Here is a 25,868-nt window from a genome sequence, read left to right as displayed (position 1 = left end):
AACTATATCGAGGATAGAAAACTGAATTGGGAGTCAGGAGACTTGGATTCTATTTCTGGCTTCACCAACAACTCACTGAGTGACCTTGGGCAACTCACTTAAGCAGTGTGGGCATTAATACCCCCTAGAAAAAAGGGGATACTATCTTTCTATGTACAGGGATTTTCTAGAATTAGATAATATCTATAAAATATTTAGGGCTCAAGGAAAGGCTCTAGAAATATAGGCTTCAACTGTTAGCATTATGACGTTCACAGGGTAAGCTGTAATTTACTTTCCAGTATTCCATCAATACCCAGCACACCATTATCACCAAAAGAATATATTTCAAACAATATATTGTTTGAATATATTTCACTTTCAGTTTATCAGATATCCAGTTTATCAAGGCTGATGATAAACTGTAATATAAACCAAAGGTACTGTTAAAGCAGGCACACCTAAGTGTTACTTGAACATGCAGGTGTCGTAACAACATTTTAAAATTTAGAACACAATGGACCATGAAATCTCAAGGGATAAGGATTATCCAGAGTAACTATTTTTCTTGTGCATATCTACAGCGGAATAATCTCTGGAGTGGCAGTGGGCAAATTCCCATGATGGTGGACCATGTTTTCTCTATTGTTTATAAACAGCATGAAAAGGGGGGGGGGTTCTTCCATAACACACCAAAAAAAAAAAAAATCTACCTGTTCTTTGGGATAATCTAAACATACATCCAATATCAAATTTTGATATGATCAGACTAAGTAACAGTTTGCAGTAAAAGCAATAGTAATCTTACAATGACATTCTCTTTAGCTATAATTCTGCTCTCCTTATAGGATATGATAACTTGACGGAGAAACATGAAGATGTGGCCAATAACGGACTCACATACCACTGTTTTACTGGATCTGAAAGGAGAGATGCTACAGACACACAGCATGTACAAAATACAAATCCAGGGGGTTCTTTTCTTTCTATCCTCTCAATTATTAAGTACAGATAAAATAAAAAGAGAGCAGGAAATAGATGGTCAATTCAGAACTACTTAGGCTGACTAGTTGCTAAGAAAGTTTTGGAAGATAATCAGAGCAAAATAAGATTTAAAGGCTTAAATAAAAATTAGACAGTCAATTCACTGTAACTGTAAGGGGATAATGACTCCATTTATTCCTGAAGACTAAAAGAGCGTGATAAACAACATGAAATTTCATTTTGAATACAACATCCAGAATATATAAATACAACTATATAATAAATAGTCATTCCCCTTTAGTTAGGCAAGAATACTTTAAGTGGGTATGGCAAACTGGAGGGTGCTGGATTAGAGGCTACAACAACCACTGGATGTGCTAGGTCTATGTCTATAAAAGAGATCTGCTGTACTTTTCCATTAGAGGATGTGCAGTAACTTTCCAGAAAAGCAGGCTTGGGGAGTCTGTATTTTCCCCTGATTCAGCCTGGGAAAATACTATCTAACAAGATTCTGTAATTCTTTGGCCTACAGAGTGGAAATGACAAAGAAGGAACCTGGAGGAAGATTATAATTCCTTTAAAAAGGGCCCATAAAATGAGAAAAGGAATCATGTAGTTAAGGACTTTCAGAACAAGGGACTCTAGTAGGTAATGGTAGTCAATGAAATACCTCAGCAATAGAGGTGTCACACAGGAGGTGACAGGACATTAAAAATGCATTGTTATAAGGTAAGCTCTTATAAATTGGGATGGAAAAGATTGGCAGCTGCTCGGGAGGATAGCAAGTCTTCTCTCCAGGGTCTCTCCATCTAAAGAACCAGCCTACCACATCATATACTAAGGATAGAAGGTAGCAGGTATCCTATGTTCCGAAAAATTTTGTTATTTCTAGACCATGTCTTGGAACTTTAATTCTCCAACACAGTGTAGGTATACTGCATTTCTATTGCTCTGAAATGGTTATGATCCATGGTTATGTGAATATGACTTGTTGAAATTCATGTCCAAATAATAACAATAACCATAACGTCGAGATCTTTAAAAGAAGTTACTACTATTATTTTCAATATGGTATCAACGTTTATTTGATTAATGAAAAAAAAAGGCTGTAGTCAGCTATGGAACAAGAAAAACAACCTAAGAGGACTGCATGTGCATAAAAAGATTCACTGTTTGTTCATTCATCTAGTATTAAGCACTGCCATGTTCCAGACCTTTTCTAGGTATTGAGAATATAGCAGCAAACAGAACAGTTAAGAATTTACATTTCTTAGGGGAGAAGGCAGAAAAATAAATTATCTTAATATGTTAATAATGATATATAAGTTGTAAAGACAGTAAGACAGAAACGTGGAGCAGAGGGTGATGGGAGATAGGAGGGGTGTGATTTATGATGGCCAGGGAAGGTGATTCTAAGAATGGTATATGTGATCTGAGACTTGAATGGCTATGAAGGAGTCAGGCCTACAAAGATCTGGGGAAAGAGGTAGAGGAAACAGGAAGCACAAGACCCAGTGGCAACAATAAATTTGTTGAGCTCAAGGAAACGAGAGAAGGCTAGTGTGATTGAAGTGTAGTGAGTTAGAGGGAGAGAAGAAATGAAAAGCTAGAGATATTGAAAGAGGCCAGCCTGTGTTAGGATATATGGATAAGATAAGGGCTTGGATTTATTCCAAGTGCAAAGGGATATCTGTGGAGGATTCTAAGCATGGTTATGATGTGATCTGGTTTATATTTTAAAAAAAGATTGCTTTGCTTACTGTGTGGAGAAGAGAATATGAATGGGTAAGAGAGGAAACAAGGAACAAGAACAGTAACAAGACTATTGCTATAGCTTAGGCAAGAAATAACAAGAGCTTGGACTCGAGTGGTAGTAGTAGTGATAGATGTGGGAAGGGTGTGGTAATCAAATAATTAGATAAAAATTATATAAAGTAAATCCAGAATGTATGTAGTAACATACATAGGTGTGATTAGGTGTCTGACAATCAGGAATAAAGATAAGGAGTTCACACAAAGGAGTAGTATATATTAATTTTATACCATTTAACAGAAATTGAAAACTTTCCATAAAACCATGAACCATTTGACATGCACAATTACAGAAAAGTTCAAAAGGTCCTAAATATCATCCCTCAAATTTGGCATTCTCTTCTTACTGACATTCCCTGCTCCCAGCCCCCACTCATCAGGCTTGAAGTCCTGTCCCCTTGAGGAGCTCTGATCCAAGTGAATTCAGGTGTCTTAAAACCTGCTTCCTTCCCTCTCTGGTCTGGATACTCATGGACTTGAGGCAGCAGGTGCTCTTTGGGGCTTGAGGATATGAGTTCTTAGTTAGAGATGATGGGTGTTATTATCATGCTGGGGTAGGGAAAAGGAAGGAAGGAGAGTGAGGCTAAGTAGGAAATGGTTCTAGAACAAGGGTGGCAGACAGAAGAAAATTTATTGAAAATGGATTTTGGCTCCTAGGAAGTTGTACAAAAAGCAATGTGAGGGGAAGATATAAGTTAATAGAGTGATGGGAAAGGGCATCTCCTTTTAGGTCACGCACTCTACTTTCTCATCTCTAAACACCCTCAAACAACTGAAACATTTATCTTCACTTCCAGACATAGACATACTGCGATTTCAGACACAAGCGCTGACTGCTTCACTCCCAATATCTTGTTAATTATCTTGCACATTCAATTCCTTAAAAAGGAGCCAATGCATTTAAAATCCATGTTTAGCGAAGCCTTGAAAATGAAAAACCTGGTCTTGTAGTGAATGCATTAATCAAGTAATATATGATATACATGATATTAGAATCTTTTCTTTTTGGTAGGGGCAGAAGATAGAAAGGCACTGAATACTTAAACTTCTCACTAGAAGATCCAGTCCTTGGTTGGCTCCGCCTTAAATGTCTCGCCTTAGAAACACCCATAGTACAAGAAGAAATATGAAGGTTAACTTTGTAAAAGAAGACCAGTTTTAACCAAGGTGGTAATCTGAGTAGGGGTATGTAGCTCCCCTTCCAGATTCCCTTTAAAATGACCATATAATAGAAATAGGAGAAAACTTGCTCTAATGTTGGTAATAAGAGAAGAGTATCATCTGCACACCAGGACAGTAGAGGACCTTATGAGAAATATTGTGTAGCTAGAACTGGAAAAAAGGAAGGCATAGAGAGAATAACTTATAATTTCCCCACTTCGTCCTTCATATTTTACAGATTATCTGATAATTTGGGAAAATGTCCCATGAAATGAAGCAGTAAAGAAATTTAAATACAGCATGATCCCAATTTTGAACAAAAACAAAAACCCCATCAAAACCAAATCAAAGCATGTACATACAGACCCCATGAGTGAAAAGGGGGGAAATGTCACAGAAAACAGAGCAGAAGGAAATATGGCTCATTAGCTGAAAGACCTAACTATGTACACAGAACACAACGAGGGTCACCAGATATTTGAGAGTATGTCTTTCAACATGATCATCAAGACATATGACTACACACAGGAAAAAAAAGTGAGAGGAAATAAATGAGTATATTAGGATAACCATAATTAATCTCTTCTGAGAAATGAGAAATTATTACATTCATGAAGCAAAACCAAAGTGCTATAAGAAGAAACACTGAATTATAAGAAAGAGTTCTTAGAAATTTAAAATGAGAGGAAAAAAAAATAAAAGTTAAGGTTCTAAGATAAAGTGGAAGACATCTCCTAGAAAGAAGAACAAACAAACCAAAAGAGGTAAATACTAGAAAACAGATAATAGAATTAGAGGATCAATCCAGAAGATCCAACATCAGAATAATAAGTGTTCCAAAGACAGAACAGAAAGAAGGGCAGAAACATATTATGGAGGTTTATGTATGTAAGCACGTGGAAGTGCTTGAATACATATGTGAAAATTTCTCAGAGTGAAAGAATAAAGGTTTCCAGAGCAAAAGGTCCACAAACTGTTTAGCGTAATGAACTTAAAAAAGACTAACACCAAGGTATAGCATTGTGACATTTCAGAAGACCAAGGATCCCAAAATCTTCCTGGGAGAAAAAGTCCCACACAAAGTATGAAGAATAAAAATGGCATGACAGTTAATGGCAACACTGGAATCTAGAAATCAATGGAGCAATGTCTTCACAGTTCTTAGAAAAATCATTTCCAATCTGGAATTCCATACCTAGTCAATCAGAAAATAAAAATATTGCTGTACATCCAAGGTCTAAAAAAATTTTACTTCCTATGCACCCATTCTCCAGAATTTATTGGAGGATGTACTTCCGTAGAATAAAGGGGGACAACAAGAAAGATGGGAAAAAATGCAAATACTACATACAGAAACCATAAAGCTGTACAAGAAAGAGAATTTATACACTTCTTAGCTCAACAGAGAATGATATTTACTTGATAACACTCTAGAGATTTATTTTTAAAAAGGTGAAAAACTGTTTTGGCAAAAAAGGGGGAGAGGAGGAAATGTATACACATTGTAAAGGAGTTAAATCCTTTAAAATAAAATGAAATAAAAGTAAGTAGATAATATCTAAAATTGGAAAAATATAAAGAAATAAGAATTAGCAGTATAAATTTGAAATTTAGAAATTAGGAGGAAAAATCAAAAGAAATAGCTAAAAGGTGAATAAGAATTGGGAGTGGGCAGCAATAGGGCAAGGAATACTTACACAAATATTATAGTACTTGCTAGCTTTCTAAATTATGTGCAGGTATTACTTTTATAAAAATATAAACTGAATTTTAAAAGGAGGTGGAGGTGAAGAGGGGGGAAAAAGGAGGGGGCAGGGGGAGAGGGGAGAGACGGACAGACACACATACATGCACACACATGCAGAAGCTTTTAATGAAAAGAAAAATGGTTAAACTTTGGGGCTATAAAAGGAAAGAGCAGTCCAAAATCACATCTCTTGCTTGTCCTGGGATAGCTTTACCCCAAATCTGTGGACTCTGAGTGGGGTCAAACTAGCCAAAGCTATGAGTCTGACTGAAACATGCAAGCAGATAACATGAAGTGGAATTGGCAATCAAATAGAAGGGCAAAATGAACATTCTAGGCCTAGGGAAGGTGGGAAACATCTTTTATTTAGCCCCATTCTCCACTGGCTTACCATCTCACTCTCTTACTTATGTTTTCCCTAGCATGCAACAAAAAGAAAGGCAGGACAGTTATCTACCTAGTAATTTAAAGAGGGCCAATAAAAATGTGAATCAATCAGCAAAAATAAATCATTCAATATGGTGAGAATGAGCAGAATGGATTTAAAGTCATGAGTCCCAGGAATGAAGGAAAATTCCTCTTATGCAGGGAAGAGGTAAACCACTTGTGAAATCTGAATGTTAGCATGCGTAATTCTGATATGCTTTAAAGTTTATAGCACATAATAAATAGTAGAAATAAAAATAAAGCTTAGATAGCAAAAATTCTAAGAAATGAAAAATATATTTTGTATGAGGACATGGATTTAATCAGTTTGCTTTCAGATATTTTAAGTGTCCTAAAGGCCTCTAAGCTTTAATGATATTTCTTATACCTATCTTTATCTTTACATTTAGATTCCATACGAAGGTAAGATATACTTTAATTTCTTCACAGGTCTGTTGAGATATTCAGATGATTAAACAGAGAGGATACCACTTTAAGGATCAAGACATTTTCTATTATTGTTTTCAAATTAACTAGAATACATATAATTCTAAAGAACAGTTTGGGAACTTCCTGGAGAGAAAATGTTCATTGAAAAATAACTTTGGTATTGCTTTACTTATAAAGGTCTAACATAGTTATCTTGAAATTCAAGACGATCTCTTAAGGCTTTTTAACACTTCACATAGTTGAAGGCACATATTAATAAAATAACGATATAATGCACCCTATTGTTGTTTTTACAGTTATGAAGCCTTTTTAGCAAAAAATGCATAAACAATGCTAGAGATTTATTCATCAACTCCTTTAGGGAAGAGGCTTAGGGAAGAGGGTAGGCAATGAAAGTTATATGATTAAATAATATAACTTTCCAAAATGACTATGTCCTACAATTTAGACCAGGATTTGAAAAGTGATCAGAGACAGATCAGAGCTAATGAAAGACATAGAAAAGTCTCTCTTCTAAACCCTAGGGTAAGTTTTGCTTAATGAATCCAATCCTAGTCTTTGTAATACTTAACCATTAATAGTTTAGGAAATATCTTAAAATATTTATATGGTGCTTTAAGGCATCGTATATACATCTGAAAATGTGCATTTCAGGATAAAGTGGTTTAGTGTTCTATTTATCTGTTCCTACATTATGGCTAGAGATTCCCACTTCAAAACGTTTGTTTACTGTAAGTCCATAAAGAGACTTAAAAAGGAAGTCAGAAAAAAACATTTGTTGAGACTGCCAAGGTTTAGAAGCCTTTCAAAGTCTTTTAAGTATTAAAACCACTTTCAAAATTAACTCTAAATGCAAGTGCTAAAATTGTGGATAGTGAAAAAATACAATTTTCATCAGTAGTAGTCCAAATTCTAACACAATGTTACCTAGATTACAACATAAGAACATTAACATTTGTGTAGTCTGTGTAGCACTTTATAGAATAAAATATGCTATTAATATAAGCCACAGCTTAATATCAAAACAAAAACAGTAAAAATAGTAATAAAATTAGAATTAATTTGTCTGCTCACTAAATTATATTTGCTAAGTGGTTAAAAGAAATTATGAACAAATATTTGATGATTGGTTAAGTGGTTAATGAAGAAGTAAACACAGTTTAGATATTAATCTGCCATTTGCCATCATTCCCCCAAACTTCTGAAATTTTAAGGAATATGATCAACTAATGGCAGTGCAATAAAAGCAATAAATTAGATATTTTGACTTTGTTAGTGAAATACAGGAGAGTCTCATAAAGAAGTATATGAAAAAGACATTTGAGAAATTGCCTATACCTCAAGAGAAACATGTAAAAATGTATTTACTGGCTGCATTGTTCTTTAAGCTATTTAAGTCCACTTGTGAGCATAATCTAGTTTGCTTCATTATTTCAATCTTTCAGATATTTCATTTCTCCAAGAAGCTTATCCCACAGATTTGGTTTAGGACTCTAAAATGTTTCCAGTAGAAAGCAGGAAAAAGACAGAGTTGTTTCATGTCTGTCTTTCTAAAAGTAGTTTTAAGAAATGTCAGTATATTTTTACTTTTAAAAGACTTTTTTACAATATTTATTTTTTGCTTATTATAAAAAATTTCCTTAACTAGGCCATAGGATTAAATGTTACATATATTAATATAGGCCACTTCTTATATGATGCTACTAATACACAAGGATATTACATAATTTAAGAAAATTATATATTATATAATATGCTAGTACATTAGTAGGAAAAAGAAATAAAGTGGTGGTGTAAACGAGCTAAATCTTCATCTCTTAGAATGAGTTGATAATACCTAAACATAGATGAATCAATAAACAGCAGTAAGCATACTGTTTAGAAATATTAGCTGAATACTAGAAATTTGTTATACATCATCCAACATGCATTTTAATAGAAAATAGGAAAAACAGACTTGTTTTATGTCTGTTTTCCTAAAAGTAGTTTTAGGAAATGTCAGTATATTTTTACTTTTAAATGAATTCCTTTAATTATTATAAGAAATGCCCTTAAATCAATGCATTATTAACAAGTCACATCTAAATAATTTTAAACCAATGCCCATTACAGAGGAAAAGGAACTTAAAACTTACACATAATGTTTCATAGTAGCAAAAAAAGAAAGGCTCAAGTAATAGAAACCCTTACTTTATGATGTTCTTATGTCATAAAAATCATATAGTTTAGCAATTTATATATTTACTGAATTTCCACTTTAAAATGGTCATACTAATTCTTGATTATAGACCACCAGGAAAATCACAGTGGGGTTCATCTCATACACAGAACCAGAATTTAGCACTATATGATCTTAATGTTCACTTAAACTTTCCTACTTTATAATTTGTTGCTCACAAGCAAGAAAAGTGATATGCTCATATATCAATCGTATTTGTTGTTGGCAGAACTAAAGTCTCTTATTGATTTACCAGGGGCATTCAGGTAAAGAAACCAAGCAATACAAAGTAATAACATATATAAATATGATTAAAATGAAGACTTAAAAATTTTCTTCACAGACCCAAAAATATGAATAGAAGGCACTATTCCATTTCAACCCCTCAAAACTGAGATGTCATCTACCTACTACTACTAGAAGAAAGAAAACATAAATGTGAATTAAATAGATAAATACCTTTAAAATTTCAAGTTGGGTTACATAGAAATTAAAAACCACCATAAATAAGAGAAAAAAATGTACCATATATGGCAAAGTGTTTAAAGCTCTTGTCTGTATATATATGTATATCTATGTATATATGTATGTGGTCATCTATCAAACAAAGTAAATAAAGAAAATGAAATAGAAAAATAAGACAAAGGAGATAAACAGGTAACTCAGAATGAAATACAAATGGACAAAAGCACATTAAAAAAAATATTCACTTTCTACCCCCCTTTATGGGGGTGGACTGTACACTTATAATAGTTCTGGAGAATAACCTGACAATGCATATCAAATGCTTTAAAAATGTACAGACCCTCTGACCTAACTGTTCTACTTTTGGGGGTCTTAGCCTAAGGAAATAATTAAACAAGTCACAAAATATGCACACACATACACAGATGTTCAGTGGAGTGTTGCTTCCAACAGCAAGAAAGGGAAAACAACTGAACGTTCATTAATAGGGGATTAGGTAAATATAATATGCAGGTAACACAAATTACTTAAATTCATATTTGATTGGAAAATGTGTGTATAACAAGGGGTTCAGTGAAAAAAAGCAAAATGAGGTTAAAACATTAGTGAAAGGGGCAATAAACCTAAAAATGATGAAAAAACTGTTTTCGACTGTCAATGAAGTTATAGTTTGTTGGGGAGAGGGAAGGTAAGATATGATAATTGCTATAACAATGGAATAAAAAATATAATGGAAATGTAAAAGAGTGTGTGCAGGCAAAGTGGGGAGGACTCATTAATGGGAAGGTTTCATAAAGAAGGCAGTATCTAAATTGGACTGTCAATGAGGATAAGGATCTTAATGGGCTAGGATGTGGGATGGAGAGGAAGTAGCACTCAAGATCGAGGGAAAAGCCTGGAAACTGTAGAGGCAAGAAAGTGAAAGCATGTTTAAGAGGAGGCTGGGACACCGAGTGCTATAGGGAAGTGAGTCTGCATAGGGCTGGGAAAGCCTTTAAAGGTTCTTCTAAGTAAGGGGTCTGAACTTTGCTGGGAAGATCATTTTAGGGTGAAGAGCAGACTGTAAAGGGGGAGAGGTGAGAAATGGAAACTATTCTAGATATCAGTATAATTATTCATTTCTTACATCAAATCTTCTCAAAATGTTTTAAAATAAACTGAATTAAGAATCATCACTCTATTCTCTGTTTAAATAAATCTCTAAAACACAAGTACTAACTGGCAATTTCATGTGGTTTCTTAGGTAGGAGGGGTCTATATTTATTTTTCAGCTTTTTGAAATATTCCACAGATGGTTCCTCTAAATAGAGAGACTAGATAATTTATCACTAATGAGTTAAAAATCCCCCTCTTAAAAAATGGGCAGGCCTTCTGGGGTCATCTTTTGATGTGCTATATCATGTGTCCTGAATGATTTTACCCAGGGGAACTAATTTATCAAAAGCTTAAGACTGCAAATGTTAAAAGATTTACAGAGCTGTACGTTAGTGTAAAAAGCAGAATGCAGTATTTAGCAAACATGAGTCACAGGCTGCAAAGTAGGGTTCATGACAGGGAGACACTGATGAATGGGATTAGATCTAATTGAGGTTTGGTACAAAATGATGGCAAGGATTTTTCTTTTGCTAGCACTCATGTTAATATGTACGCGAGCAAGTATTTTGGGAAACTATGCTAAGTTAAAATTAGTTGGCAAAGTTCTAAAGTGAAATCAAATATTAATATATGCATTTCAATAAACACTTCTAGGCTACAAGTGATTGATACAATTACTGTACTACTCATAAATCTGGATTCTTTTTAACAGCCTTGTGACTCATGGAATTCGCAGATGCAAATGTACAGGTGAATGAATTTTAACTACTTAAAAGATATATAACCTTAAGGTACTAGTGAATTAACCAAACTAATAAACATTTTCTAATGTATTCATAAGACACTGTTGTGGTTATTGTAGTAATTAATGCCTACAGAGATAATATCAGCTATTTACGAATATCACAAAGAGAGAATACATTTTAAGAACTGTTATAGTCCTTTGAATTAATCCAGCACTCTGAGTAATAAATCAACCATAACCTTTTGAAACCTGTCTCCGTGGGAAATAGCAGATACCATGTTTTCCTCTCAGTCTCATTTTCCTAGTATTCATGCTTATGTAAGATGGGAAAAAAGAAAAAGACAATGCAAAGAACCTTTTAATTTACAGTAATATTTGCAGTTACAGGTGAATAACTGAACAATGCCTTGTGTACAAGGAGACTAAGGGCCAAACGAAATGTATTTAGGGCTTCAAAAAAGACTTTCATTGTCTATTGGCACTGATTAAATTTTGTTGCCAAGTGGGAAGATATATGAAAGATTTAGTTTATAAGCATTTTGCTGCTTCATATTTATTATATGAGGAATTAGTATAGAGATCTTTTTTATAAAATGAAACATCTTTGTATTCAAGTAATTACAGGGGAAACAAACTTACATAAGAACCCTGTATTCAATCAGAATATCTGTACTATAAGAAACTGGTTCTACTAGTATCTTTTATTGTACTCTAAGATAAAATCACTGACATGGGGTGCAAAATTTAAGAAAAGGAAAGGTTAGAGACAGAAATATTACTAAATGTGAGTTTCCAGATGGATAATGAGGAAATCTTGACTTTTCATTTAATGTCAGAAATTTTATCAGTTCCATAATTAAACCCTGCTGCCGGCATCCCCACCCTGCATGGCACTCAGTGAGTGCTTTCTCTGTTTTCCAGACCCAAAATAGGTGCATGTTTTACTCCAAGTCAACAGACATGTAGTTTGGAGGCAAAGATTTTAAGTCAAATAAATATCTATCCCAAAATTAAGTACTGACATTGGTAAAGTATTAAAATTAACAAAATTTAAAAAGTTAATTTCTTCTTGAATAAGAAGTAATATAGGCTTATTAATATAAGCAAAATAAAATTAGTCCATATAACAAAAATATAAAAACAAAGGCTATCTTTAATTAACAAATGTATAAGACATATATGAAGAAAATTTTAAAATTTTGCTGAGGAACATACAAGAGGGTATGCATATGGAGAGGCAAACTATTCTAGAGTGAGAAGATTTGACAGTAGGAAAATGTGAAGACAAAATTTACAAATTTTCAAAAAGATTTTACTTCCTTGGAATCAGAAAAAAATGATTCTGACAGACATTTCTTAGTCAGGGACACTTTAAAAACAAAGAATAAAAAGGGGGACCAGCACTGCTATATGTAAAAAAATACTATAAACTATTAGTTTTTAAAATAATAGTTACTAGCTCTAGGATAGACAAATAGGCAAAAGAATAAGATAAAAATCCAACAAACAGAATTACCTATGACTACTTACTGTATGTAAATTAATGGTGCCATAAGGATAGACTGTCAATATATTATACAAGAATGACTAGCTCTTTGGAAAAAAATTAAGTTAGAGTCTTGCCTGTTATCTTACGTCAAAATGTAAATGGAAGCAAAAATTAAAAAAACTTATGGGTGAAAAGGCCTTTTGAGGAATAATTCCAAAGGCAGGGGGAGAAAAAAACAAATGAAGCTATTTTATTAGATAAAAGTTTAAAATTTCAGTATTAAAAAGGACATCTCAAACAAAGTTAACAGTAAATGATAAACCTGAAGAATATACTTGCAACATGTATCTTACAGGAAAGAGTTAATATCCTTTGATGATCTCATCTAGTCCTATGGCTTTAAATATCATCTAAATGTTAACAATTCTCAAATTTATCTTTCAGTTCAGACTTCTAAACTCCAGATTCTTATATCCAACTGCTTACATGATATCTCCACTTGGATGTATCTTAGACAAATTTAAAATGCTCCAAATTGAACTCCTAATCTTCTGTCACCTCTACCTTATAAACCTGCTCCACCATCTCTTTTAAGGTGACTGGATTCTTTCAGTTGTGGAGTTCAGAAATCTTAGTCAACTTTACCCTTTCATTCTCTCACACCCCAAATCCAATTTGTCAGGAAATCCTGCTGGCTCTACCTTCAAAATATATTAGAATCTGACCACTTCTCACCAACTCCACTGCTACCAACCTGGTTGAGCTACCACCATCTTTTACTTGGGTTATTGCAGTGGTGTCTTAAGTTTCAACCCTTGACATATGACAATCTATTCTCAAAACAGAAACCAGAGGGATCTTATAAAAACATAACTAAGATATGTTACTTCTCTGCTTAGATCATGCCATAGTTCTGTTTAGTTCAGAGTAAAAGCCTATGTCCTTATAATGACCTACAAGGCTCTACATGATCTGCCTTTGTACTTTGATGTATCCTTACCATCAGATAAGTGCCTGGCACACAGTAAAAGTTCAATAAATATTACTGAATGAATGAATAAACATCCATATCTTAAGCTCTTGTAAATAAGTAACAATTTTTGCTATACATGACTATGTGAAAAAAATGTTCAAATGATGGCTAGGTCATTCACAGAAAATATATCCTTAAATAGATGGAAAAAAATACACTCAAGTATACTAGTAAACAAAGGAAAAATGGAAAGAAGATAATATTTATGACTATTAAAGTGGCAAAGAATCAATAAGTAATTAGCAAAGACAAAAGAGGGAGAGAGAACCCCAGATTTAAAAGGATTTAATAGATACATCCCAACCAATGACAAAGTATGGGCCTTGTCTGGATACCGATATAAAAAAGCTATAAAAAGAAATCATTTACGGGACAATGGAGGAAATTTGAACACTGATGGCATTAGTTATGAAAAGGGCACTGTGTTTTCTTTTAGAGACACTAAGATGTAAACGGAAGAAATGATATGTTGCCTGAGTTTTCCTTCAAAATAATCCAGGACAGATATAGATGGGGTGGAGGAAAGCAGATGGGGTTCTCAAGACTAGCCATGAGATAATTCTTAAAGTTAGGTGATAGGTACAGTACATGAGGCTCATTATAGTTTTCTTTGTATTTCTATGTGTTTGAAAATGATTTTCTAAAAATTAAAAATTGAAAATATTTTAACACCAACAGCTGGTGAAGCTAAAAGGAAAAAGGAGCTCATTTTCTTTTCTTTTTTTTTTAATCTTAAAAAGTATTTATTGATATCTCTCTGTAAGTGAATCAAGTGGGTGTAAAGCATCATAAACACAGCATTGAAAATCAGCTAAACCCCATTATAAAAATAAATTACACACACACAAAAAACAAAGACAGTGAAAGAGAGAGAAATTCTTACAAAATTCGTTCAGGGGCTGTGATGCAACCTGGATTGACCACATCTAGACCCACACCTGGATGAGACATAAGGCTCCACACTCTTGGGGCTGAGAGGATTGGTGAGGTTGGGTGAGGAAATGCAGATCCTTTAAAGTAATACTGCGTGGTACCCATTCCATGGGTCCCAAATCTCCAGGTTCAGGGGAATCTTCCTACAGCTAAAACATGCATGGGAAACCCAGAGGATGGTACACCGTGTGATCGGGAAATGTTTCTAAAACGCACCTCATCTATTCATCTCCTGGTGCTCGGGTTCGCCATTCCAGCCGCTTTACTAACAATCTCCCCACTCAGAGAATCAAGGAGCTCATTTTCTTACACTGTTCATGGGAGTTAAAATTGGTACAACCATATAGGAGAGGGAGAAATTACTTAGCAATATATATTAGAAACTTTTAAAGAAGTACACATTTCTTGAGCCAGAAATTCCACTTCCAGGAATTTTTCATAGGGGTAATCAGGCATGAGCACCACAATAAATATATATATTTGCTCACTACAATATTATTTATAATAATGAAAATTTATTAAACAACCTAAATTCCTAACAATAGAGTACAGATTATATCAATTACAGTTAATCTCATCAGATTTTTAAAAACACAGTGTGTGTGTTTTAAATACAAAGAATGTAGCTGATCTAGTAAATACTTTTTAAAGCACCAGAAATAAAATATTCAAACCCCACAGCATTTAGTAATTTTGAAATTTAACAACAAAACCACTTGACATTACAGGAGTATAGGAAAAAAGTTTGTGGCACATGTAGAAGCTTAAGATGAATGAGACACATTTAACTCCGTTTTGCTTGAGTTGAATTTTACTTCTAAAATTTGTTAAGACTATTTATTGATAAATTTTAGCAATATATGCTATTTGGCTATTGCTTCATGTCTTTAGAAATTCAAGCATCAATTTCACTATTTATACTTTTTAAAATGAACTACTTCAATATTCTAAGACTAAGAAAAATAAACATTTATAAATTGACTCACTTTATACCCCTTCCCTGTTATTCATCTTTGACTCTCTCTTCATAATGAATATAATATACATAATTCATGGAATGAACAAGACATACTAAGCAAATAGTTAATCTATAAAATCACTTGAATATTAAAATAATAAAGTAAGAACAAAACATAATAAAAACAAAACCCACCTTCTGATACATTTTCAGAAGAAAGTTCATGATTATAAAAGGTAACATAACCTCAGTAGTCTTTCCTTTTGAATACGTTGTGAAAAAGAATTCAGAACCAAATAAATGTTTTGTTTTACTGTTGACAAGTATAGTCTACGCAATTACACTGTAAGTGAAATACAGATTTTTAAATAAGGGATACTGATCATCACATAGCAGGTGGTCAGTATTTCTTAATCTTGGTGTTAAAACTCTATTTCCTCTCCAACATCTTGAATGCACTATAAATAAAGAATCAAGGCCCCAAAGGTATGAGAGAATCTGAAAAAAATCTTGTTTTCCTTCTAATGATCTCAACAAGGTCACTTCTGATGAAGATAATGCTTTATTAAAAGAAAAAGAATATACATATAACCCCAACTTGCCTGTCATCTTAATGTAAAGATATAGTATAGGAAACCTAATAATAAAAGACTTAGGTAATTCAGAGCAACCTCTCTACTGAAGGCAAGTAAAAAATCTGGACAAAATATAAAAAACGCAGGCTTGAAGGCACAGGAGAGCTAACAAGATTGTGAAGAATTATAGGCAGGTATCAGGAGGAAGTTGAAGGCTCAGGAAAGTAATCTCAGCATTTACAGCTATTTTCCCCTCAAGGTTACTTGCTGATGCTGGAGGTGGCAGAACAGCTTAGTAATATTGTTGAGAGCTTTGTAGGACTGGGATGCAGGAACCGGAATTTAGTGCCTACTAAAGGGAGTTCTTCCTAAACCCTCCCCAATTTGAGTTGGGGCACAGCTAAACTCCACAGGGTAAACTAGGAGTAGGCAGGCCCTCGCAGAAGCTGAAGTTCACTTTCAAATTATCTCAGTCTCTAAAACTGGACTGAAACGATTTTAGACTGCTAATGCCAAAAGGAGCCTGGAATAAGCAAATATTAATCCTCTCTGAGGAAGACATTGTTATCAGAATCAAAGGATTTCTACAAACGATTCTGCAAATACATGTGGGATGCACAAAAATTAGCATGCATTCAAGGAAATGCACGTGAAAGAAATCCAGCAGAAAGAGAACAGAAACAGACGCAGTGGGTTCTAGGCTTGGGAATTCTCAGGCACAGACTTCACCCAGCGGATTCAGTGAGAATTTCTGCAAAGAAATGGAAACTATAAAAAAAGACTCAAATGGAAATTCTGGAATTGAAATATAACTGAGATAGGGAACTTGATGGATTTAAGAACCATTTGACACAGCTGAAAAGAGAAACTACAGAATATGTGAAAAGAAATTTCCAGGAAGAGAAAAAACAATGAAAAGCAGGAGAGTAAAAGGCATAGGTAAGACAATAAAAAGGTACCATGTAATATAATTGGAGTCTCAGAAGTAGAAAAGAGAATAAAAGTGGCAGAAGTAATATTTGAAGATATAATGGTTACGAACTTTACAAAACTGCTGAAAAATAATGCAGACACAAATTCAGAGAGTCCTGTGAACCCAAGTAAGAGAGGTAGAAATAAAATTACATTTAGGCACAATACAGCAAAACTACTAAGACCCAAAGACAAAGAGAAAACATTTTAGGAAGCCAGAAGTCAGATTATATTCAAAGGAGCAACACTTAGAATGAAAGCTGGCTACGAAAGCAACAACAAAAACCAGGAGATAATGAAATGATGTCTTTAAAGTGCTAAAGTAAAAGAACACCAAACTGGAATTCTGTACCCAGCTAAACAGTCTTCAAGAAAATAAGTAAGATACATACATCTTCAGAAGTAATTGAGGTTATGAAATTTAAGATAGGGAGATTATTTTAGATTACTTGATGGGCTCAATCTAATCATATGAGTGCTTAAAAGCAAAAACTTTCTCTAACTGTAGGCAGAAGAGATGAGGCAGAAGGGAAGGTAAGAGAGATTTGAAGCATGAGAATGACTTGACCTGCCTTTGTTGGCTAGGAGATGAAGTGATGAAGAGGGCCACATGCTAGGGAATAGGGGTGACCTCTAAAAACTGAGTGCCTGCACAATGCCAGGTACTTTAGCAAGTTTGGACTTGCTCTGAATTCGAGCTGCCTGGCCGATAGCCAACAAGAAAACAGAGACCTCAGCCCTACAGCCACACAGAACTGAATTCTGCAAACAACCAGCATGAACTTAGAAGCACGTTCTCTCCCAGAATCTCCAGATGGGAGAGCCAACTAGCTGATACCTTGATTTTAGCCTGTGATACTCAAGGCAGAGTAACCAACTGAGCCTGCTGGACTTCCAATCTACAGAACTCTGAGATAATAAATCAGTGTTATTTTAAGTTGATATGTTTGTGTTAATTTTTTAGTGTTGCAATAGAAGCCTGATATAAATGGAGAAATCCACAGTAAAAGATGAAGTTTTTAATAGTTCACCTCAGTATATGACAGAACATGAATTAAAAAATAAGTCAGTAAGAACAAGATTTGAAGAACACAACCAATTTGACCTGACTTAATATATTCTTTAAAAGCATAATTGAAACATTTACACCAACTCTATGCTGGTCTTTAAAGAAGTCTCCACAAACTTCAATGAATTAAAATCACTAAAAATAAGAGTTGCAAATTTAAAAAGAATATACATTAATTTAGTGTTGCTGTTATTACTTTGGGTTAAGGTAAAGATGAGACATAAACAAATGTAAAATCTCATAAACACTTGTATAAGAAAATTTTTGGAGAGTTTGACAGATCATTTTAATTAAAAAAAAAATTTGTTCTCTGACCCAGCAAATTAGTTCCTAGGCAACTGGTACACATGCAGACATGGGAATACAGTAGTCTCCCCTTATCCATGGGAGGAAACATTCCAAGACTACCAGTGGATACCTGAAACTGCAGATAGCACTGAACCATATATTTACTGTTTTTCTTTTCTTTTCCTATACATATCTACCTAAGGTAAAGTGTAATTTATAAATTAGGCACAGTAAGAGATTAACAACAATAATTAATAATAAAATAGAACAATTCTAACAATATACTGTAATAAAAGTTGGTAACTGTGGACTCTCTCAAAATATCCTATTGTACAAATTTAATGCCTTTTCCATCTGAACTAAGCACTTACCACGCATTGTGGCCATAACTTTTGCAATTTGAGGTCCAAGAGCAAAACTAACATGAATTTCTTCTTCCTTCTTCATGACTTCATGGATAGAATATTCACTCTTCTCATAAATTTTAGCAACCACAGCATGTGATTTATTTTTCTTTCCTTATTAAGTCTAGAATTTTCACCTTTTCACTTAAAAGGAAGCTCTTTATGGCTTCTCTATGGTAAACCCAAATTGCTAGCATCACTACTCTTGCACTTTGGGGCCATTATTAAGTAAAATAAGGGCTACTTAAACACAAGCACTGCAATACTGTGACAGTCGATCTGATAACCAAGATGGCTACTACATGACAAACGGGAAGAATATGATGGACAAAGAGATGATTCACATCCTGGGCAGGACAGAGTAGGGCAGCATGAGATTTCATCATGATACTCAGAACGGTGTGCAATTTAAAACTTATGAAGTTTTTATTTCTGAAATTTTCCATTTAACATTTTTGGACCTCAGCTTAGTGCAAGTAACTGAAATGGTGGAAAGTAAAACTGCAGATAAGGGAGGACTACTGTATATGGGCATGCTCTCTGACATGCACTGTTCACCAATAGAACAATGGTGAAGTAAATGATGGTGCATCAATTCTCACAACTATTAAAACACATGCTAGATTCTTTATGTATGTACCCTAAAACTGTTCAAATAAACTAAACAAATATAAACAGTTGTAGTTTAATATATATACAATATGCTAGCATTCATGTGAAATGTAACAAAAAGCTAATGAGTTAATTATCTAATACAAATATTATACACACACTGTAATGATAACCAAACTGTTAATAGGCATTTATCTCTAAGATAGCACAGAAGATTGAGGTTCTGGGAAAAGTTGGAGAGGGCACTCTACTGCTATAGAATCTGAATATTTTAAAACCAAGATTATATGTTAGTTTTTCAATTAAAATGTCCCATGCACACTTTTATGAGAGCAGAGACATCAAGTGATCTGCCAACAGAAAAACAATAAATTCTACACTGTTAGTTGATCTTAAGAACATACAAGATTGTTATGTATTACAGAATATAATATTCTTAATTATAATCTTCAGTCTTTAATAGAAGTTAAATTTTAAAGAAGGGTGGAAGTAAAATTATCTTATCAAAAAAAGGTAAAATAAAATAACTTTACTGCTAGAATTATTTAGAACATCAAGCATACTTACTCTTATACCTTTGAAAGATACTGGTTAATTGAAATGATTCTGAAGTTAATTCTCCCATTTTCACAAAATAGCAAACCTACTAAAAAACTGACTGTTCTGTTGATTGATATTATAACGGAGGCTACTCCTTAGAAATAATGTTTATTTACTTAATGAAATAAAAGCTGTACTTACAACAAGGAGAAGACTGAACTGATCCAAGTTGTGGAAAGGTCGTAAGAATAGAAACCCCTGGTAGATCATTTTGCTTTGCATGTTCAGTAGTTTGGTCAGCCCAAACCACCACTTTCTTCCTCTCTACCAAATGTTCAATTTCTTTGAAGTCAGACTCAAAAGTAGCATTTAACAGGCCAGATTCTTTTAATGCACAATACTGTTTTCTTAGGGCTGGAAGTAAAGCATTCAATACTCTGCATACAGAAGGTGACAAGAAAAGAAAGATAAATACTAAATTTTAAATACATTATTATGGTTCTATGTAACATCCAAAGTAATAGCAGATGATTAAAATGGTTCCCTGTACATATTTTCCTTTAGAATATTTCAATCAAATACCTCAAATATTCTTAATACATTAAGTATAGATTGGAAAGAATGTTGGATGGGAATTACAAGCACCAGGCTGTAGTCTCAGCGAGTCTTCACTTGCTTTTATATGACCTTGGATAAGGCACTACCTGAGGTTTCTCTTCTATAATGTGGGGTACAGCTGGACAGCCACTACTTTCAATAGGAGATTGTTTTCAGAACTATGCAAAGCATAATGTGATTTACAAATCAAAAATAGTGTTGTTATTGTTATTAAATACTATGAGATTGAAATGAAATATTAATACACTGTCAAACGATGAAGCTCAACTTAGGTATATAAGGTTTAAAAAATAACAAATGAACAAAAGACAACTTTCCTTGAAGTTAGCTCTTCATGAGCTAAAGCAATAGCTTTCAAAGCCATTCAAAGGAAAAATGTGGAAAAGTATGGTGGGTACAGGAAAATGATGGGGCATTGGATTCTTGGCTCTGATTCAAAATCTCGCCTATTGCTGTCAAACAGAGCAGTACTAAATGCATCTTTTTAGGTATTAGACCTCCATGAAGAGTGTTCACTGAAGAAATGCCAGAACTAAAAAGTTATAGGTGGTTCCTAACTTTTATATCAAAGAAGACATCAAACAACACGAATAATCTTGAAATGACTTAGTCCTGGTGTTCCAGCTGACTCATAACATCCAGAAGAATAGAACCATCTGAAGTAGGAATAGGGCAGTGGGAAAAGAATAGGCACTAATTTTAACACTTAAGGAAATAACTACTTTATTATCTAAGAATCTTAAATATTTAGATAGCAGTACAAATAAATAGTCTGTGACATTTTTCTTTTTGGTGATAGTGAGGAGTACGCCATTTAAGCCAAGTAGGTAACAACTGTAGGGAAAAGTCATTAATCAGAAAGTCAATAAAAACAGTTATTTACAACTGCTTTCCTTTTGGAAAGTCTAGAATTTTGATTCACCCTGCTAGGCACAGGGCGCCTATTCAACCAGCTCCCAATAAAAATCCAGGACACTAAGTGTCAGCCTAACAAGATTCCGAAGTAGACATCATTTCACATGGGTCATTGCAACTTTTTTCTGGAGAACTTAAGCACAACTGTGTGGGTCCACTGGATGAGGACACTTGAAAGCTTACAACTAACTGGTTTCCTTTGTTCTTTGCCCCATTCACCTTTGCCTTTTGCTGATTTTGTTTTGTATGCTTTTACTCTAATAAATTATAACTATGGAGTCAACTATACGATGGGTTCTTTGAGTCATCCTAGTAAATTATCAAACATGGAGGTGGTCTCAGGGACCCAGGACATACGTTATTTATGTATGTATGTGTGCATGTATGTATGTTTGTATGTATTTATGCATTCATTCATTTATTTTTAAGTTTTTGGACTCGATATTGGTATATATTGCAAAATGATCATCACAATAAGTCTAGTTAACATCTGTCACAGAATTCTTTTTCTTCTGATGAGAAATTTTAAGATCTACTTTCTTGGCAACTTTCAAATATGCAGTACAGTATTATTAACCATAGTTGCCATGCTGTACCTTACATTTACATGATTTACTTAATAACTGGAAGTTTGTGCTTTGTGACTCCCTTTGTGGTCCCTTGACCAATTCCCCATCCCTGCCCCCAACACCCCACCACCAACCTGTATAACCTGGTCTCTGTATCTATAAACTTGGGTTTTGTTTTTGTTTTTTGTAGCAATGAACACAGGTGTGCTTTATTATTTGTGTTAGTGTTTTCATTTTCTTTGGATAAATACCCAGAAGTGGAACTGCTGTATTATATGACAGTTATTTTTACCTGCCTATGTTTTCTACTCAGGGTTTTATGGTTTCAGATCTTACGTACAAGTTTTTAATCCATTTTGAGTGAATACAATTTTGTGTATGGTGTAAGATATTCTTTGGCTTGTTGCTGTGCACTTTTCCCAGCACCATTTATTGAAGAGACTATCCATTCCCTATTGTGTATTCTTGGCACCTTTGTTGTAAATTAATTGACCATATATGCATGGGATTATTTCTGGGCTCTCTATTCTGTTCCATTGATCTATGTGTCTGCTTTTGTGCCAGTAATATACTGTTTTGATTACTATTGCTTTGTAGTATAGTTTTTAAATTGGGAGTGTGGTTGCTCACACTTTGTCTTTCTCAAGAATGCTTTGGTTATTTGGAGTCTTTTGTGGTTCCACACAAATTTTATAATTGTTTGTTCTAGTTCTGTGAAAAATGTCATTGAGTATTGATAGGGATTGTTCTAAACCTGTAGATTGCTTTGGGTAGTATGGACATTGTAACAATACTAATTCTTCCAATCCATAAGCATGGAGTATATTTCCATTAATTTGTGTCTTCTTCAATTTCTTTCATGAATGTCTTATAGTTTTCAGTGTACAGGTCTTTCCCCTCCTTGGTTAAATTTATTCCTAGGTATTTTATTCTTTTTGGTGCAATTGTAAATGGAATTGTTTTCTCAATTTCCTTTTTGATAGTTTGTTATTAGTGTATAGAAACACAACAGATTTCTGTATATTGATTTCTGTATCCTGCAACTTCACTGAATTTGTTTATTCTAATAGTTTTTTGGTTGTGTCTTCAGAGTTTTCTGTATATAATATCATGTCATTGGCAAAAGTGACAGTTTCACTCCTTCCTTTTGAATTTAGATGCCTTTTATTTCTTTTTCTTGTCTGACTGCTGTGGCTGGGACTTCTAATACTATGGGTTTTTTTAAAGTTAATTTTTATTGGGGTATAGTTGATTTACAATGTTGTGTTAGTTTCTGCTGTACAGCAAAGTGAATGAGTTATACATATACATATATCCACTCTTTTTTAGATTCTTTTCCCATGTAGGTCATTACAGAATATTGAGTAGAGTTCCCTGTGATATACAGTAGGTTCTTATTAGTTATCTATTTTATATACAGTAGTGTGTACATGTTGAATAAAAGTGGCAAGAGTGGGCATCTTTGTCTTCTTCCTGATCTTAGATGAAAAGCTTCTCAGCTTTTCACCACTGAGTATGAGGTTAGTTGTTGGCATGTCATATATGGTTTTTATTATGTTGAGGTATGTTCCCTCTATAATCACTTTGTTGCAAGTTTAATCATAAATGGATATTAAATTTTGTCACATGCTTTCCCTGCATCTATTGAGATGATCACATGATGCCTTATCCTTCATTTTGTTATCACACTGATTGATTTGCAGATGTTGAACCATTCTTGCATCTCTGGAATAAACCCCACTTGATTGTGGTGTATGATCCTTTTAAAGTATTGTATTGGTCAATTTGGTTTGCTAATATTTTGTTGAGGATTTTTGCATCTATGTTCATCAGGGATATTGGCCTGAAATTTTCTATCCTTGTCTGGCTTTGGTGTCAGGGTAATGCTAGCCTATAAATGAGTTTGGAAGTGTTCCCTCCTCTTCTATTTTTTAATTGAAAGAGTTTGAGAAGAACTGGTATTAACTTTTCTTTGAATGTTTGATAGAATTTACCAGTAAAGCCATCTGGTCCTGAACTTTTGCTTGTAGGAAGGTTTTTAAGTACTAATTCAATCTCCTTACTAGTAATTGGTCTGTTCAGATTTCTTATTTCTTCATGATTCAGTCTTGGTAGGTTGTATATTTCTAGCAATTTTCTAGCAATTCTAGGTTGTCCAATTTGTTGCTATATAATTGTAGTAGTCTCTAAGGATCCTTTGTATTTGTGTAGTATCAGTTGTAACATCTCCACTTTCACTTCTGATTTTATTTATCTGAGCCTTCTCTGTTTTTCTCCATGAGTCTAGATAAAGGTTTGTCAATTTTATCTTTTCAAAGAAGCAGCTCTTGGTTTCACTGATCTTTTCTGTTGTATTTTAGTCTCTATTGCACTTATTTCTGCTCCAATCTGTGCTATTTCTTTCCTACTACTAATTTTGGGCTTTATTCTTGTTTTTCTGTTTGTCTATTTTTTTATTTTGCTTTTGATTTCTTCTTTGATGAACTGGCTGTTCAGTAGCATGTTGTTTAATCACATGTTGTAAATTTTCCAGTTTTCTTTTTGGAATCATTTCTAGTTTATTTTATTTTTATTTCAATCTTCTTAGATCTGTTAAGACTTATTTTGTGGCCTAAGATATGATCTATCCTGGAGAATGTCACATGTGCAGTTTAGAAGAATGTATATTCAGTGGCTTTTGTATGGGATGTTCTGTATATATCTGTAAAGTTTGTCTAGTGTAACATGTTGTCTAAGGAAGATGTTTCCTTATTGATTTTGTCTGGATGACCCATCCATTGATGTGAATGGGGTATTAAAGTCCCTTATTCTTACTGTATTGCTGTCTATTTCTCATTATGTCTGTTAATATTTGCTTTTTATATTTAGGTTCTCCTATGCCAGGTGCATAAATATTTACAAATGTTATATCCTCTTGTTGGATTGACCTCCTTTATCATTATGTAATGCCGATCTTTGTCTCTTATTACAGTCTTTGTTTTAAAATCTATTTTGTCTGATATAAATATAGCTACCCCAGCTTTCTTCTGGTTTCCATTTGCATGGGATACCTTTTTCCATCCCTTAACTTTCAGTCTGTGAATTGTCTGTATGTCTGAAATGAGTCTCTTGTAGGCAGCATATAGATGGGGCTTGTTTTTATATCCATTCAGCCACTCTGTCTTTCGATTGGAGCATTTAGTACATTTACATGTAAAGTAATTATTAACAGGTATGTACTTACTGCCATTTTATTAATTCTTTTTTGGCTGTTTGGTAGTTCCTCCATTCCTTTCTTCTCTTGTTCTTTTCCTTTGTGGTTTGATGACTGTCTTTAGTGGCATGCTTAATTCCTTTCTTATTATCTTTTGTGTATCTACTATAGGTTTTTGCTTGGAAGTTTCCATGAGGCTTACATGTAACCACAAATTTATAACCGTCTATTTAAAGCTGGTAGCCACTTAAGTACGAATGCATTCTGAAGGTCTACGTTTTCATCCCCCACCACATTTTACGTTTTTGACGTTATATTTTATATCTTTTTATCTTGTATATTCCTTAAGGAATTATTGTAGTTAGTTATTTTTTACTACTTTCTTCTTTTAACCTTCAAACTAGCTTGATAAATGATTGATGAACTCCTTTAGCTCTTGCTTGTCTGGAAAACTCTTATTTCTTCTTCAGTTCTGAATGATAACTTTGCGAAGTAGTCTTTTTGGTTGAAAATTTTTTTCTTTCAGCACTCTGAATATATACTAAATCTTTTTTTGTTTGTTTGTTTCCACTCTATAAGCTCAGGCTAAGACAGTGCATCACACTCATTATTTTTTGT

General features: G+C 33.8%; 1 protein-coding gene across 3 annotated transcripts in view; it reads right to left on the bottom strand.

Annotated features, from left to right (window-relative positions):
- KIF18A (kinesin family member 18A) overlaps positions 1 to 25,868 on the bottom strand; it is a gene marked incomplete at its 3' end in the record, with an annotated part of 106,239 nt that overhangs the window by 40,024 nt on the left and 40,347 nt on the right. For all 3 annotated transcript variants that reach the window (XM_082628450.1, XM_082628451.1, XM_082628452.1), the window contains exon 13: positions 20,157 to 20,392. In XM_082628450.1, coding sequence (XP_082484576.1) covers positions 20,157 to 20,392 — 236 coding nt within the window. The remainder of the gene's footprint in view (positions 1 to 20,156; positions 20,393 to 25,868) is intronic.

Source organism: Mesoplodon mirus, assembly GCF_964341445.2.
Source record: "Mesoplodon mirus genome assembly, chromosome: 7".
NCBI classification, from domain to species: Eukaryota; Metazoa; Chordata; class Mammalia; order Artiodactyla; family Ziphiidae; genus Mesoplodon; species Mesoplodon mirus.
The sequence above is the reverse complement of the archived record's forward strand: the minus strand, read 5'-3'. Positions and strand labels throughout refer to the sequence as shown.